Source organism: Oxyura jamaicensis, chromosome Z (genome assembly GCF_011077185.1).
Source record: "Oxyura jamaicensis isolate SHBP4307 breed ruddy duck chromosome Z, BPBGC_Ojam_1.0, whole genome shotgun sequence".
Classification (NCBI taxonomy): Eukaryota; Metazoa; Chordata; class Aves; order Anseriformes; family Anatidae; genus Oxyura; species Oxyura jamaicensis.
The window spans coordinates 38,777,781-38,789,978 of record NC_048926.1 but is presented as its reverse complement, the minus strand read 5'-3'; the positions used below and the strand labels follow the sequence as shown (position 1 = coordinate 38,789,978).

Genomic DNA, 12,198 nt, shown 5'->3' with positions numbered 1-12,198 from the left:
TATGTATGTATATATAAAACCCTATTAAAAAACAAAAAGGCAAAAGGATGATGAAAAAAGATGAGGGGAAAAAATGAACTAGAGGAGGAAAAAGGAGGGAGGAAAAGATCCTTTCTCTTATGTATTTCTTGTTTGTCATTTATTAAGACTTTTTAATATATATAAACCAAAGTTTTATATCAGAATGCCAAACTCAATCTTTTTTGCAAATAGGCAGTGTGCTGTATATTCATATTTTTCCATTGATAATACTTGCAAATAATTAGGGTGTTTAGTAACCATATAGCCAATGCATTATACTTTCAATGACCTAAATGTACAATTGAGATAGTAGCTCTTCTTTAAGGATATAAAATATGTACTATGTAGTGTCCAGTGGTAAATGAATGTGATATAAAAGACTAATGATAAATCAGTAATGTTTTGAAGATGCATTTTAATACTGTTTAATATTATCCAGATTACATTTGTGTAGTAATCAATATGACGAACAAATTTAGCAGTCTAAGAAATATATATAGGAGTCGACTATTTTTGAAAGACAATTCTGCTAGTTACTTATAAGTGCTTTTGTTAAGGCCACGAAGAAAGGACAGCTTGGCATCTAACATTTAGAAGACCAAATAAATTTAAATGGTACCTGCAAGATATATTAGAAAAGAAATATTTCCATAGCACTACAGAGAGCTCCCACTGAAAATAAAAAATATTTTTTTTTCTTAATACAAATTAAAAAAGATATTAGTCATGTTCCAAACATTAAAGTTTCCCTTTCTCAGTTAATCATGTTAAAATTTTCTATATTATTATTTATATTGTTAAAGTAAGCAAGGTTCTCTTTTACAATCGGAAAGCAAAAAGTTTAATGAATAGTCTGGTATATAAAACTTTTCAGAATTCAAATACATTTTTCAGATTCAAGAAGATACACTCTGCACCTCAAGCAGCATTATGAGTTCTTCTGTGGGATTTTGATAGTGACAGTCTTAACTTCTGTGTATTCATGAAGGCCGTATTCTCCCCTAGATAAAACAGAACAAAGAGCCATACTTAATTTAATGCTTTTTATATGAGTTATGTCCTTGATGGTATTTTCTGTTGGTGCTGTGCAAGTGGCCAGATGTTTAACAAGGATACTGGACATATTTGGAAGACATCTGTGCAGCTAGACTACTGCTAGATGCCTTTTGAAAAGTTGCAGCAATTGTCTCCTGGGAAAAGTGTGAGAGAGAGCAGTTTTGTTTCTGTGCAAAAGAATGGAGTTTAATCAATTTAGTGCATTTCTAAACTGAGTTTCGTGGTCTTTACAAGCATGCTCATCAAGTCTTTTGAAAAAGCCTTCCCTGATGTCAACATTTTTTTTTCAGAGTCAAAAAATAGGGACTTCATATCAGGTAAGTGTGAGACATAATTAATCCACTGTGAAATCTCCCAGCCAGTAAAAAATACTTTCCCTGATTGTGATTTTGAACAGCATGAGGAAAACTTCATTTATGCAAAAGCTGAGTACCTTCACTGCTCTAGAGATCATTAATTTTTATGATAGCATATTATTGTTTTCCTGTTATTTTAAGCAAATAGATCATCAAAATACTTCTGCAAAAGTCGGCAGTGATCAGAAAAATCAATTTTCTGATTTTTGGCAAAACAGTCTGTGTTGGTAATGACAAAAATGTGGTGTTATTTATTTATTTATTTTCCTTTTTGACATTTCTAAAGTTCTCAGTAGTGCAATAACTGCTTCCTTTGAAGTCAGTGGAAACTTCACCATCAGGAGGAGATTGAAACCAGTAATGAGAAAGCATGAAAACCTAAGACTTTATCTCTCTTAAGAAAAATAAAAAAATAAAAAAGAGAGAGAGAGAGAGCGAAACCACTGATGTATTTCATTTGTACATATAATTTTTAATTGCTTCAATTACTCAGTAAAAGTGCTTTGCAGTTTGCATAATGTCAGGAAAAACATATATGTTCTGATTTTTATTCTTTACTTTAAAAATAATTTAATTCTTAGTCACAGATTAAATAAGACTGCTTATGACTTATGTTCCAAAAAAGTCAGACAACAAAATGCTACATAATGTAACAAACATGTATGATAACATATATTAACAAGTGTAACACATTATCCATTTTTAATATGAAAATCACAATGAATGCAGGAAAACAAGACATGATTCAAACTGAACCTGGATTAAACCTTAAAAGTTTGAACCAATTTGATTAGCTTTTCATTTCTGTATAGTTCATTTATTTTCCTACTTCTTTGGGAAAAAAAAAAAAAAAAGTCTGAAGACTACACAGGGTTATTTCTGTCATTACATTTATCCAAGCTGTATGGACCTTTCAAGGAGCATTTAAAGAGGACTCCACAAACTATGTATGAACTGTATGTATAGTTAAATATATTAATGGAAATTACACTTTCTATATTTATGCAAAAACTGTACACCATAAACACGAGGATCAGTTTTGCATATCAGTAGACTTAAAAATATTAAATACAATCATTTTGGAAAGATTTGTATCTAAGTAATTTTCTTATTGGTTTCATAGAAGAATTCTTTGCTTGACGTTTTGTCTGACAATGCATGGCCTCTGAGACCACAAAGTAGTCTGATAAATCAAATAGGGCATCCTAGTTGTGAATGTTGTTTTTAGAGCTTCATTTTTTAGTTCCTGTGAACCTACAGTTTAAAAAACATTTACTTACATTTCTCGTCCATTTCCTGACATCTTAAATCCTCCAAAAGGACACTGAGCAGACATTGCACTATAACAATTAACCCTGGAATAATAAGGAAATGACTTTAGTGTTCAACATTGTGAAACAAGTTTATTCACTTCTGAAAAATCAGTGTTGTTCCATAAACCTGTGGTGATATTCACAAACTATATATGAGCAACATATTTTCAAAAATACATGTATTTCAAGACTGAAAAAAACACCAAAGCATTACTGGAAAATACATTACTATGACCAGGGCTCTAACATTGCAAAGGCCTACAAGCAGAATGACACATATCCTTCTGTTAATAGTTAATCTCCTTCCAAATTAATGAACATAATTAATTAAGTAAATTCAGGGTCACTTCAATATCTATTTAGGAAGTTCTGTCTGTTTTTTCTCAATGGTAAGCGATATTCTGTACTATCACTGAGAACAAAAATACAATAATAAGTGAGAATGTAATTACATAGGAGAATTTGTAGCATGAAGATTTTTGCCAGAATGTACATTGTACTCCATAGCTGAGAAGTTCTTTCTGTCTCGCAACCTTGTCAAATCAGATATTCTTTATTTTCATATCTTATAATTTCTCCAACTGCCAGCTTACTGGTTTTAGATTAGATATTAGGAAAAGATTCTTCACTGAGAGGGTGTTTGTGCACTGGAACAGGCTCCACAAGGAAGTGGTCATGACACTCAGCCTACCAGAGTTCAAAAAGCATTTGGACAATGCTTTTTTGGACAATGCTGACATATAGTTCAATTTTGGATGGTCCTATGTGGAGCCAGAATTTGAAATTAATGATCCTTGTAGATCCCTTCCAAGTTTCAATTCAGTAAAAAAGGTTCTTCTCATTATTAAGGATTCCTTGACAGAGCAATAATTACTTAAGAGTAAAAGTCAATTATTTTGCTTTTATTTTAAACTTTCTTTCTTTTGAAAGATTATTGACTCTTAGTTCAAAATTGTTTATTCTAAGAAAGGATATGTTTTTTAAGTCACAAGACCTGTACAGGAATTTTTCCTGGCTGCAGATGCTTTCAGATAAAACTTGAAAAGGACACAAGTTCCTTTGAGTTCAAGTAAAGTTGGTTCTCTTTCTGATGCATTGTAATAACTGTAGGAAATGCAGGTCTCTGTCAGTGATAGTCATCAGATGGTCTTCTATTCCTCCAAGTTTTCACTGTTGTTTCTCTCAGACTTTGCCTTTCTGGATCCACGTAGGTAAAAGTATCCACGTGGAAAGTAAAGCAGTACTCTTTTTTTTTTTTTTTTTTTTTTTTTTTTTTCACATTAAGTTTACAGGACAACTGCATGAACACTTAGAAGAAATATTTGTCTAGTAGCACATTAACTATGGAAAGGTGAGGAGAAGAAAGTCAAGGGAGAATGGCACTAACCTACCTCTCTAAAGGTGACAAAGAATGGAAATACAAAAGTATGCCCCCAAAGAAGTGTTAAAATCTCCTATGATTACTGCCATTGTCACCTGTAGTTCTGAGGGAAAAATTAAATAAGTCATGACTTACCATACTGTCCCAGCCTGAAGAGCAGCTGCAAATGTCAGTGCTTTATCAATGTCTTTGGTAAAAACTGCTGCTGCTAAGCCATAACTAGTATTATTTGCCCTCTTGATAACTTCATCTATAGTTTTAAACTTCATAATTTGTTGAACAGGTCCAAATATCTGTTTCAAACACACATAAACATATGAAATGGACTAGTATTGTTAAAAATAATAAATATTTAATACTACTTTTTGTTGTTGTTGTTGTCATACAAGTAATTAATTAATGAGCAATTAATTATGACTAAATTAATTTGGTCAAGATAATACATTTAAAACAGAGTTCTAAAAAGGATCATAAATTAACATAAAGGTAAGATTTTTTCAGCCTGCAGCAAATGAAGTTAACTTCTTGTGGGGAAATAAATAAATAAAATTATCCAGTGGTAATGCTGTGTAGGCTGGGGACCCTACCACATCTAATTACTCTTTTCCCACAGACTGAATTTTCCACTTGATTTTCCTTGAAAGTGTTTAATGCTACTTTCTCACTGGACTTGTGTAGTATGATTTACATAGATCAGAAGAACATTCTCTCACAACCCAAATATCCTTTAAATTCTTGCCTTGGTTTTATGGAGGTTTATTATTCAATAGATTCAAAATAATGTGAGAGGATCTGTTCTTGTTTTACTATTGACCTGCAGGAAACATCTCTGTGCTGTCTCCTACCTACAATCCAGACTAAAAGGAACAACTGAAATTAATTCCTGGGCAGCTATCTCCTATTTTATTTCCCTTTGCAATCAGATCTTGATGCTCTGCTCTTTGTTCATTTTAACACGAAGTTATGTTCAGCAGAATGCAGCAGCAGTATTGCTGGCTGCAAAAAGTAGCACTTAGATTTCTGACAATTTTGAAAAATTTTCTAGTGTGAATTATAATGGACCCATTATTAATCAGGATGAATGTAAAAAAAAAAGACAACAACAACAACAAACAAAAAAACAAAGCAAGCAACTAACAACAGCAACAACAACAAACAGAAAGAGAAGAGGTCATAACTGCACTCTGGGGATGTTTTTACAGGACTGTTTTCTCAAAAGAAAAACAGATCTGCAGTCCTAAGACTCTGGTTCCTTCCAGCTGGTCATTGCTGTCCTGGCAATGCTCCCTTAATTGGTTTAGTACAAGAAGTTCAATACTGTGTGGGCACTTCTGCAAATGGATCTAGGTTAAATAACCCTGCAGAGGTAAAACTTTGCTTTGTTGAAGTTATTACCAGACAAGATATGTGTGGAAGCACAACCTGTTTTTTCTCTCTTTGCAATATAATTGTTTGGCACATTTTTGTCAAAACCACAACCTGAGTGGCTCCTTGAGGGTGAAGAGTTCACAAGCTGTGATTTCAAGGTTTGTTTCTCAGTTACAGGTTACCATGACTCTGTTATCTGAGACACGGGTAGTATGTGGTGATGTTATTAACAGTCACAGCCTTAATATTTCTTTACTCCTATCAGCTTAAGCTGAAGTCTTTGTTGGCAGGCCAGTCTTACACTCCTCTCCCTCACCTCCACTGAGTTGGTGAAATGGGCATAAGAAACCAAGAAAAGGATTTTAAACAACACCAGGCTGGAACGACAGATTTACTGGGAACATTTTTATGCAACCACTTCACATTCTAGATGGATATTTTGTACAGAAATTTAAACAGACAATCCTTAGTGAAAGTATGGACTGCCAAGAATTTATTTACCTCTTCTTTGGCGATGCGCATGTCATCTGTAACATTAGAAAAAACTGTGGGCTGGATGAAGTAACCTTTGTCTCCCCATGGACCTCCTCCACATTCCAGTTTGGCTCCTTCTTTTTTCCCACTCTCAATTAGCTCCAGGATTTTTTGAAACTGCTCCTTATCAATCTAAATGAAAGATATTGCAGGGATGAAAGCAGCATACACTGATAACAATGCTTCTAGCTCATTAACTGCAACTTAACAATGTTCCAGCTTTGTTCAATTGCATGTGTTGAAGTGGAACATCTGGACAGCCCTGCAAACATTCTTGTCATTAACTTCTCATTTTTTATTTATTTTATTTTTATTTTCATTTTTTCTCAGACAAATCATTAAAAAGAAATTTTGACATACTAACATCAGCTGTTCAATATGCTGTGTTTCTTCAATACAATAGAAAAAAAAAATAAAAAATGTATATTATACTTCTCCTAGTACTGTTGTCAACTACAAATGTTTAATCCAAATGAGAACAGCTGAGTTTTTTTTTTTCTGCAATCATAACGGAGGACTTGATCTAGCCTGCAAGATTATTCTGTGCTTTGTTGTGGCTGGTAGCTTGTCCCTGCTTTTCCCCTAAACTATTAAGGAAAGCTAAAAAGAAATAGTACAATAGTACTGAAATTCAGTGTTGTTTTCTGGTCCTTCTGAGTGAGTGGAATAAAGACTCTTACCTTTATGACAGATGTTTTGCTGGATGAAGCCAATCTCTCTCCCTCTCCCCCAAGTTCACCAAGAAATACAACATATGCCAAACATATTTCAGTTTGGCTCTATGGTATAGCAGGTTTTAGTGCTGGAAAGGGAGTTTACACTTCCACTCACAAAAGCTCACAAAGGGAGTACAATAGAGATTTCCACTTCTCTATTTTTTTTTTTATTATATTTTTTTAGTGACAAAATGGGTTGAAGGAAATATTGTACACCTGAGTAGAAAGAGCTCACTTTTATTACAGTCCCAGAATCGTAGGATATTTTGGATTGGAAGGGACCTCAAAGATCATTGAATTTCAATCCCCCTACCATGGTCAGGGAAACCTTCCACTAGACCGGCTGGCTCAAAGCCCCATCCAACCTGACCTTAAACACTTCTAAAGATGGGGCATTACAGCTTCTCAGGGTAAGATATTACAGTGCTTCACTGCCCTCTGAGTTAAGAATTTCTTCCTTATATCTAATCTAAATCTACCTTTTTTTTTTTTTTTTTTTTTTTTTTTTTTTTTTTTAGTTTAAAACCGTTGCTCCTATTCCTATCACTCCACTCCTGGACAAAGAGTACCTTCCCAGCTTTCCTTTATGCTCCCTTTATGTATTTGGAAGGCCAGTATAGGGTCTCCCTGGAGCCTTCTCCAAGCTGAACTACCCCAAATCCCTCAGCCTGTCTTCATTGAAGAGGTGCTCCAGTCTTTTGTTCATCTTCATCGCCCTCTGGACACACTCTAACAGGTCCCCGTCCTTCTTGTTCTGGGGACCCAAGAACTGCATGCAGTGGTCCAGGTGGGGTCACACAAGAGCAGAGTAGGGAGGGAGAATCACCTTCCTTGATCTGTTGGTCACTTTGCTTTTGATGCAGCCCAGGATTTGGCTGGCTTTCTGGGACTGCAGGTGCACATTGCCAGCTCATGTTGAGCTTCTCACTAAGCAACACCCCCAGATCCTTCTCATCAGGGCTGCTCTCAATCCATTCTCTACTCAGCCTGTACTTGTGGGATTTGTGGGATTGCCCCATGCAGGACCTTGTATTTGGCCTTGTTGAACCTCATGAGGTTTGCACAGGACCACCTCTCAAGCCTGTCCAGGTGCCTCTAGATGGCATCTCTTCCCTCCAGTATGTCAACCACACCAAACATCTTGGTGTCATGGGCAAACTGGTTCCAGTTCCCTGAGGAACACTTATCTCCATGTAGGCACTGATACATTAAGTGCAACCCTTTGAGTGCAACCATACAATTTCTTACCCAGCAAGCAGTCCATCCACCTAATCCATGCCTCTCCAATTTAGAGACAAGGATATCATGCAGGACAGGAAAAAATAAAACTTTTCTTTTTCTCTTCTAAGACCTCTAAGATCATCAAGTCAACAGTTAACCTAGCACTTCCCAGTCTACCACTACACCATGTCCCTAAGCACCACATCTACATGTCTTTTACATATGTTCAAGGATAGTCACTCAACCACTTAATGGGACTGCCTGTTCTCCACAACCCTTTCAATGAAGATTTTTTTTCCTAACTTCATGTCTGTAGGGAAACTGTGTACAAGGCTACATTTATTTCAAGAAAAACTCAATGCTTCTTTGATAAAGGCCTACAATAGAACACCCACTCTTTTAATGATTAATTTATTTCATGACTCTTTTCTCAGTTTCATGACTCTTTTCTTCACTTTTTCGGAGTTCAATCCCTCAAGAACTGGCTCATGAAGACACTGAGATTACTTCTGGGGGGACTTTTGCACAAACACTTTTTCTCTATAATAATACTCATCAGCCAGTGAAGTAGGTGCGTATCTTATTTTCTTATTCATACAGTGAAAAAGGTGACATTTCAGCTTAAGCTACAAGTCTTACCATTGTAAAAAATATATATTATTTTAAAAAGTTTTAGGGAATCTTGGATGTGTATTAGACTAAACAGTTACTCAACTAAAGCTATGATAAAAGCTTATATTTATGGGGATATTTATTTATAAGGATATTTATAAGGAGGTGTTCTTTTTGTTCCATGTGCTACCCTTGTCATTATGCTTTCAAACAATTACCTTAGGGCATGCTGAAGACATAAAGTTTCTGCTACCTTGGTGGCCAAATATCTCTTGTGCATAAACATCATGAAGAGAAGAAAATGTTTAGATGATACAGCTCATGTTGTTTTCAGTCATCCCTTTGTTATTATTATCATCATAATTTTTCTTAATAATGTGTGAATTAGCATATATATGCTCTTTGGCATTCCAGTAGGGACTTTGTCTCTTCTTTCATGCTCACTGTGCAAAGCACTACACAAACTTTCTGCCTGAGGCAGGTGCTGCCCCAGAGAGCCTGTGAACTGGAGGACAGATTTGGCTTTCAAGGAGGCTCTGTGACACAACATAGTGAATTTGTTTCCTTTTCAAAAGAGAATTAGGCAAAGAACAGCATATGATTTAAAGGCAATGAGAGACTAAAAACAATTACTGCAAAATAATTTATCTAAAGTGCATGATTACATTTTCCATTAATATTGGACTATAAGAACAGCACAGACAGAAACAGAACATACTAATTCTAGTAGGATAAATTTTGTTAACCTGTGAAAAACTTATGATTTCTTCTAAAGCTTGCTAAAAAGTAAAAAAGGTCAAAGAAAGCAAATGCTGAGACTGGGGGAAATGGAGTCCTCCTGTTCTTTCTAATGTTTTAGTAATTCTTTTTTCAAATGTTTAACTGCCATTTTAAGTAAAAGTTTATTTTTGGTTATTTAAATTGCTAATATGAATTTCAAACTCAGTAAAGCCACAATAATTTGAGACTAGAATTCTGTTAGCTCTGTGTTAGCTGTACACCAGACTGACAAAAATATACCTGAATTTCTGGAGTTTCCTTGATAAAAAAATCTTGTCCTCTGGCATTTAGATTTATTTAGCTGAACGTATTAGCTCATTAGCTAGACACATTGCAGGATATCAAAATAGGATCCTTAATTTTTTTACATTAGTTTGTGTAGCTTAGAATAACATTTTCCAATTTACTTTGTTTACAAAAAATGACTGTGATAACCAATGAAGAATATATTACATTATCAAATGTGTGGGAGTTCCTTTGTCTCCAGTTTTTGCTTTGTCTCTGATACAATTCTTTTTTTTCTGTGATGATCAAATGTTCATAGTAGCTCTTCCAAGAAAATGTATATCCTATAGTATAAACTGTTATGGGAATAAAACTCAGGAAAAAAAAATAATTTAACAGTTCTCTGATGTGATTGACATAATCCACTGAATCCATAGTACTATAATAATAATGCTTATTAATGTTGCATTTCAGCCTTCATTTAACAGAGAAGCTCTTGGCATACACTTTTAACACAACCGGTAAAAAATATAAAGTGCTGATTTTATTTGTGGAATATTCTAAAATTGAGAATATCATAATGAAAAACTAGCACCTTGGAAAAGGGTAAAAACCACTATCAGCTTTAGTTTTATCAAGCTACTCATTTACTTTGGCAGTCTTTGAATATAATGCTAACACTCCAACATGGGTGATCAAACTTGCAGTTTTACAGCTGTTGCTCTGTAACTTTCTTAATGTATTTAAGTTCTATATAATTGTCCCCTTTCCATAATACTGGAAAATAGAATGAAATTCTACCCTTAGGCATATCATGGTAATACAAACAACCTTCACTCTTTTTTTTTTTTTTTTTTTTTTTTTTTTTATCCAGTCTAACTACTGGACAATAATGAATAGACTTAACACTAACTTTAGAGTAGATTTTGAAGTACTTTAAAGTGTGATGTTCTGTCAAAATTATATAAGACATCATATTACTTACTTGAGGGCCCTGTTGTACACCAGGCAACAGAGGATCCCCAAGGGTATACTTCTTTGCTCTTTCAATGCTTCGGCGAACAAACTCATCATAAATAGGCTCTTCCACAAAAATTCTAGATCCTGCTATACAACACTGCCCTTGGTGGTAGAATAGACCAATATGTGCAAATTCCACAGCTGTGTCCACTGTAAAGAAATGCAGAGTTCATCAGACCTTAGTTGAGTGGTCACCTCTTAAATTATTTGCAAACCTTTGTCATGACATCTTGTTTTCCTTTTTAACAGTTTTTATATATATGGTCCTTTAAACACGGGTATTCATCCATTTACTGAAGTCCAAAGCTACTCTCATGTAGAGTAGCACAGGATGGCAAGACAAACACATATTCAACTGTTGTATGTGAAATGTTGGTTCAACATCATCTGCTTTATCAACAGTACCAAGAGAAAAATTCAGCTGGGAAGTTAATGAGGTCCATCTAGCTGCTTTTGGTTCTGAATTCGCATTCCATTAGAATAATTATAATAATTAGAATAAGGCTTGGCAAGCTGTCAGATGTTCCTGTTCATTCAAGAGCTATCAATTTCTGATGACAATTTGCTTTGAAACTATGGCAGGACCAGAAAAAAAAAAAGGAATGAAACTAAACAAACAAGCAAACAAAACAAAACAAAAGTAAAATAAAACTCTTCTTTAGACAGTTTTTTTTTTTTCTTATTTTTCTTTTTTCTCTTTTAACAAAGAGGAGAAAAACTATATAGGACTTGAAAAAGTAGTTAGTTATGTAATGAAAATGCTACTAACAATCTGCATCTGCAAATATAATGTTAGGACTTTTTCCTCCAAGTTCCAATGTAACTCTTTTCAGGTTGCTTTTTCCTGCAGCTTCTTTGATCAGTTTGCCAACCTAAAAGGCAGAAAAAAAGACACCTTTACCTCAAAAAATATCACCCCAGTAACACTTCTCTGATTTCCTTGAAAGTGGAAATCATAGCTCAGAATTGTGTAACCAGTAGCTATAGAAAGTAATTGTAGAAATAAAAATAATAAGAAAAAAAAAGAGCAGAAATTGAAAGAAAGAGTCAGTGTATAGATGAACTACAATCTACAAAGCAGTAGAACTGCTTCCTAGAACTGTTTTCCCCTGGAAATATTAATTTTATCTAACAAAGAGATCTGATGCCCTTTTGGTACCATTACTCTAATTGCTTGCATATGTAATCTAAACTAGGCATTGATTTGTGCTCTGTTACTTGCTTTCAATAAATTGAAATGTATATAAGGGAAAACACTTTGATGCAAGAATTGAATGAGAGAAAATGTAGATATGTACAGTGCCTGCATGACTAACTCTACCTTATTATAGTTTCTCCCTTAACAGTAATAAGGAAACCTGAAAGAAAAGGAAATGGGCACAGCACGGCAGAGCCCCTGTCCTGTTTCTTTCCACTGGTGGTATAACTAAATGAACTTTTTTTATGAGAATTATCCTGGAAAAAATGTGAGGGAAAAAAAAAATAAAAATCTTGCAGCACTTGCAGCTTTGGCCTCTAACTGCTAGTGTGTAGTAAACATCAGATAACTTGCCTCATGTGTCAGCCTTACTGTCTTTGGGAATACCTCTTCATGA

The 12,198-nt window shown here is 34.6% G+C and overlaps 1 protein-coding gene across 1 annotated transcript in view; it reads right to left on the bottom strand.

Moving 5' to 3' along the window:
- Nucleotides 1–419: 419 nt before the first annotated feature.
- Nucleotides 420–12,198, bottom strand: part of ALDH1A1 (aldehyde dehydrogenase 1 family member A1) — a 39,518-nt gene continuing 27,739 nt past the window's right edge. Inside the window, exons 8-13 of the mRNA XM_035310469.1 lie at nt 11,373–11,475; nt 10,569–10,753; nt 5,997–6,161; nt 4,263–4,420; nt 2,714–2,788; nt 420–1,022 (exon numbers count right to left, since the gene is read on the bottom strand). Coding sequence (XP_035166360.1) covers nt 950–1,022; nt 2,714–2,788; nt 4,263–4,420; nt 5,997–6,161; nt 10,569–10,753; nt 11,373–11,475 — 759 coding nt within the window. The 3' untranslated portion in view covers nt 420–949. The remainder of the gene's footprint in view (nt 1,023–2,713; nt 2,789–4,262; nt 4,421–5,996; nt 6,162–10,568; nt 10,754–11,372; nt 11,476–12,198) is intronic.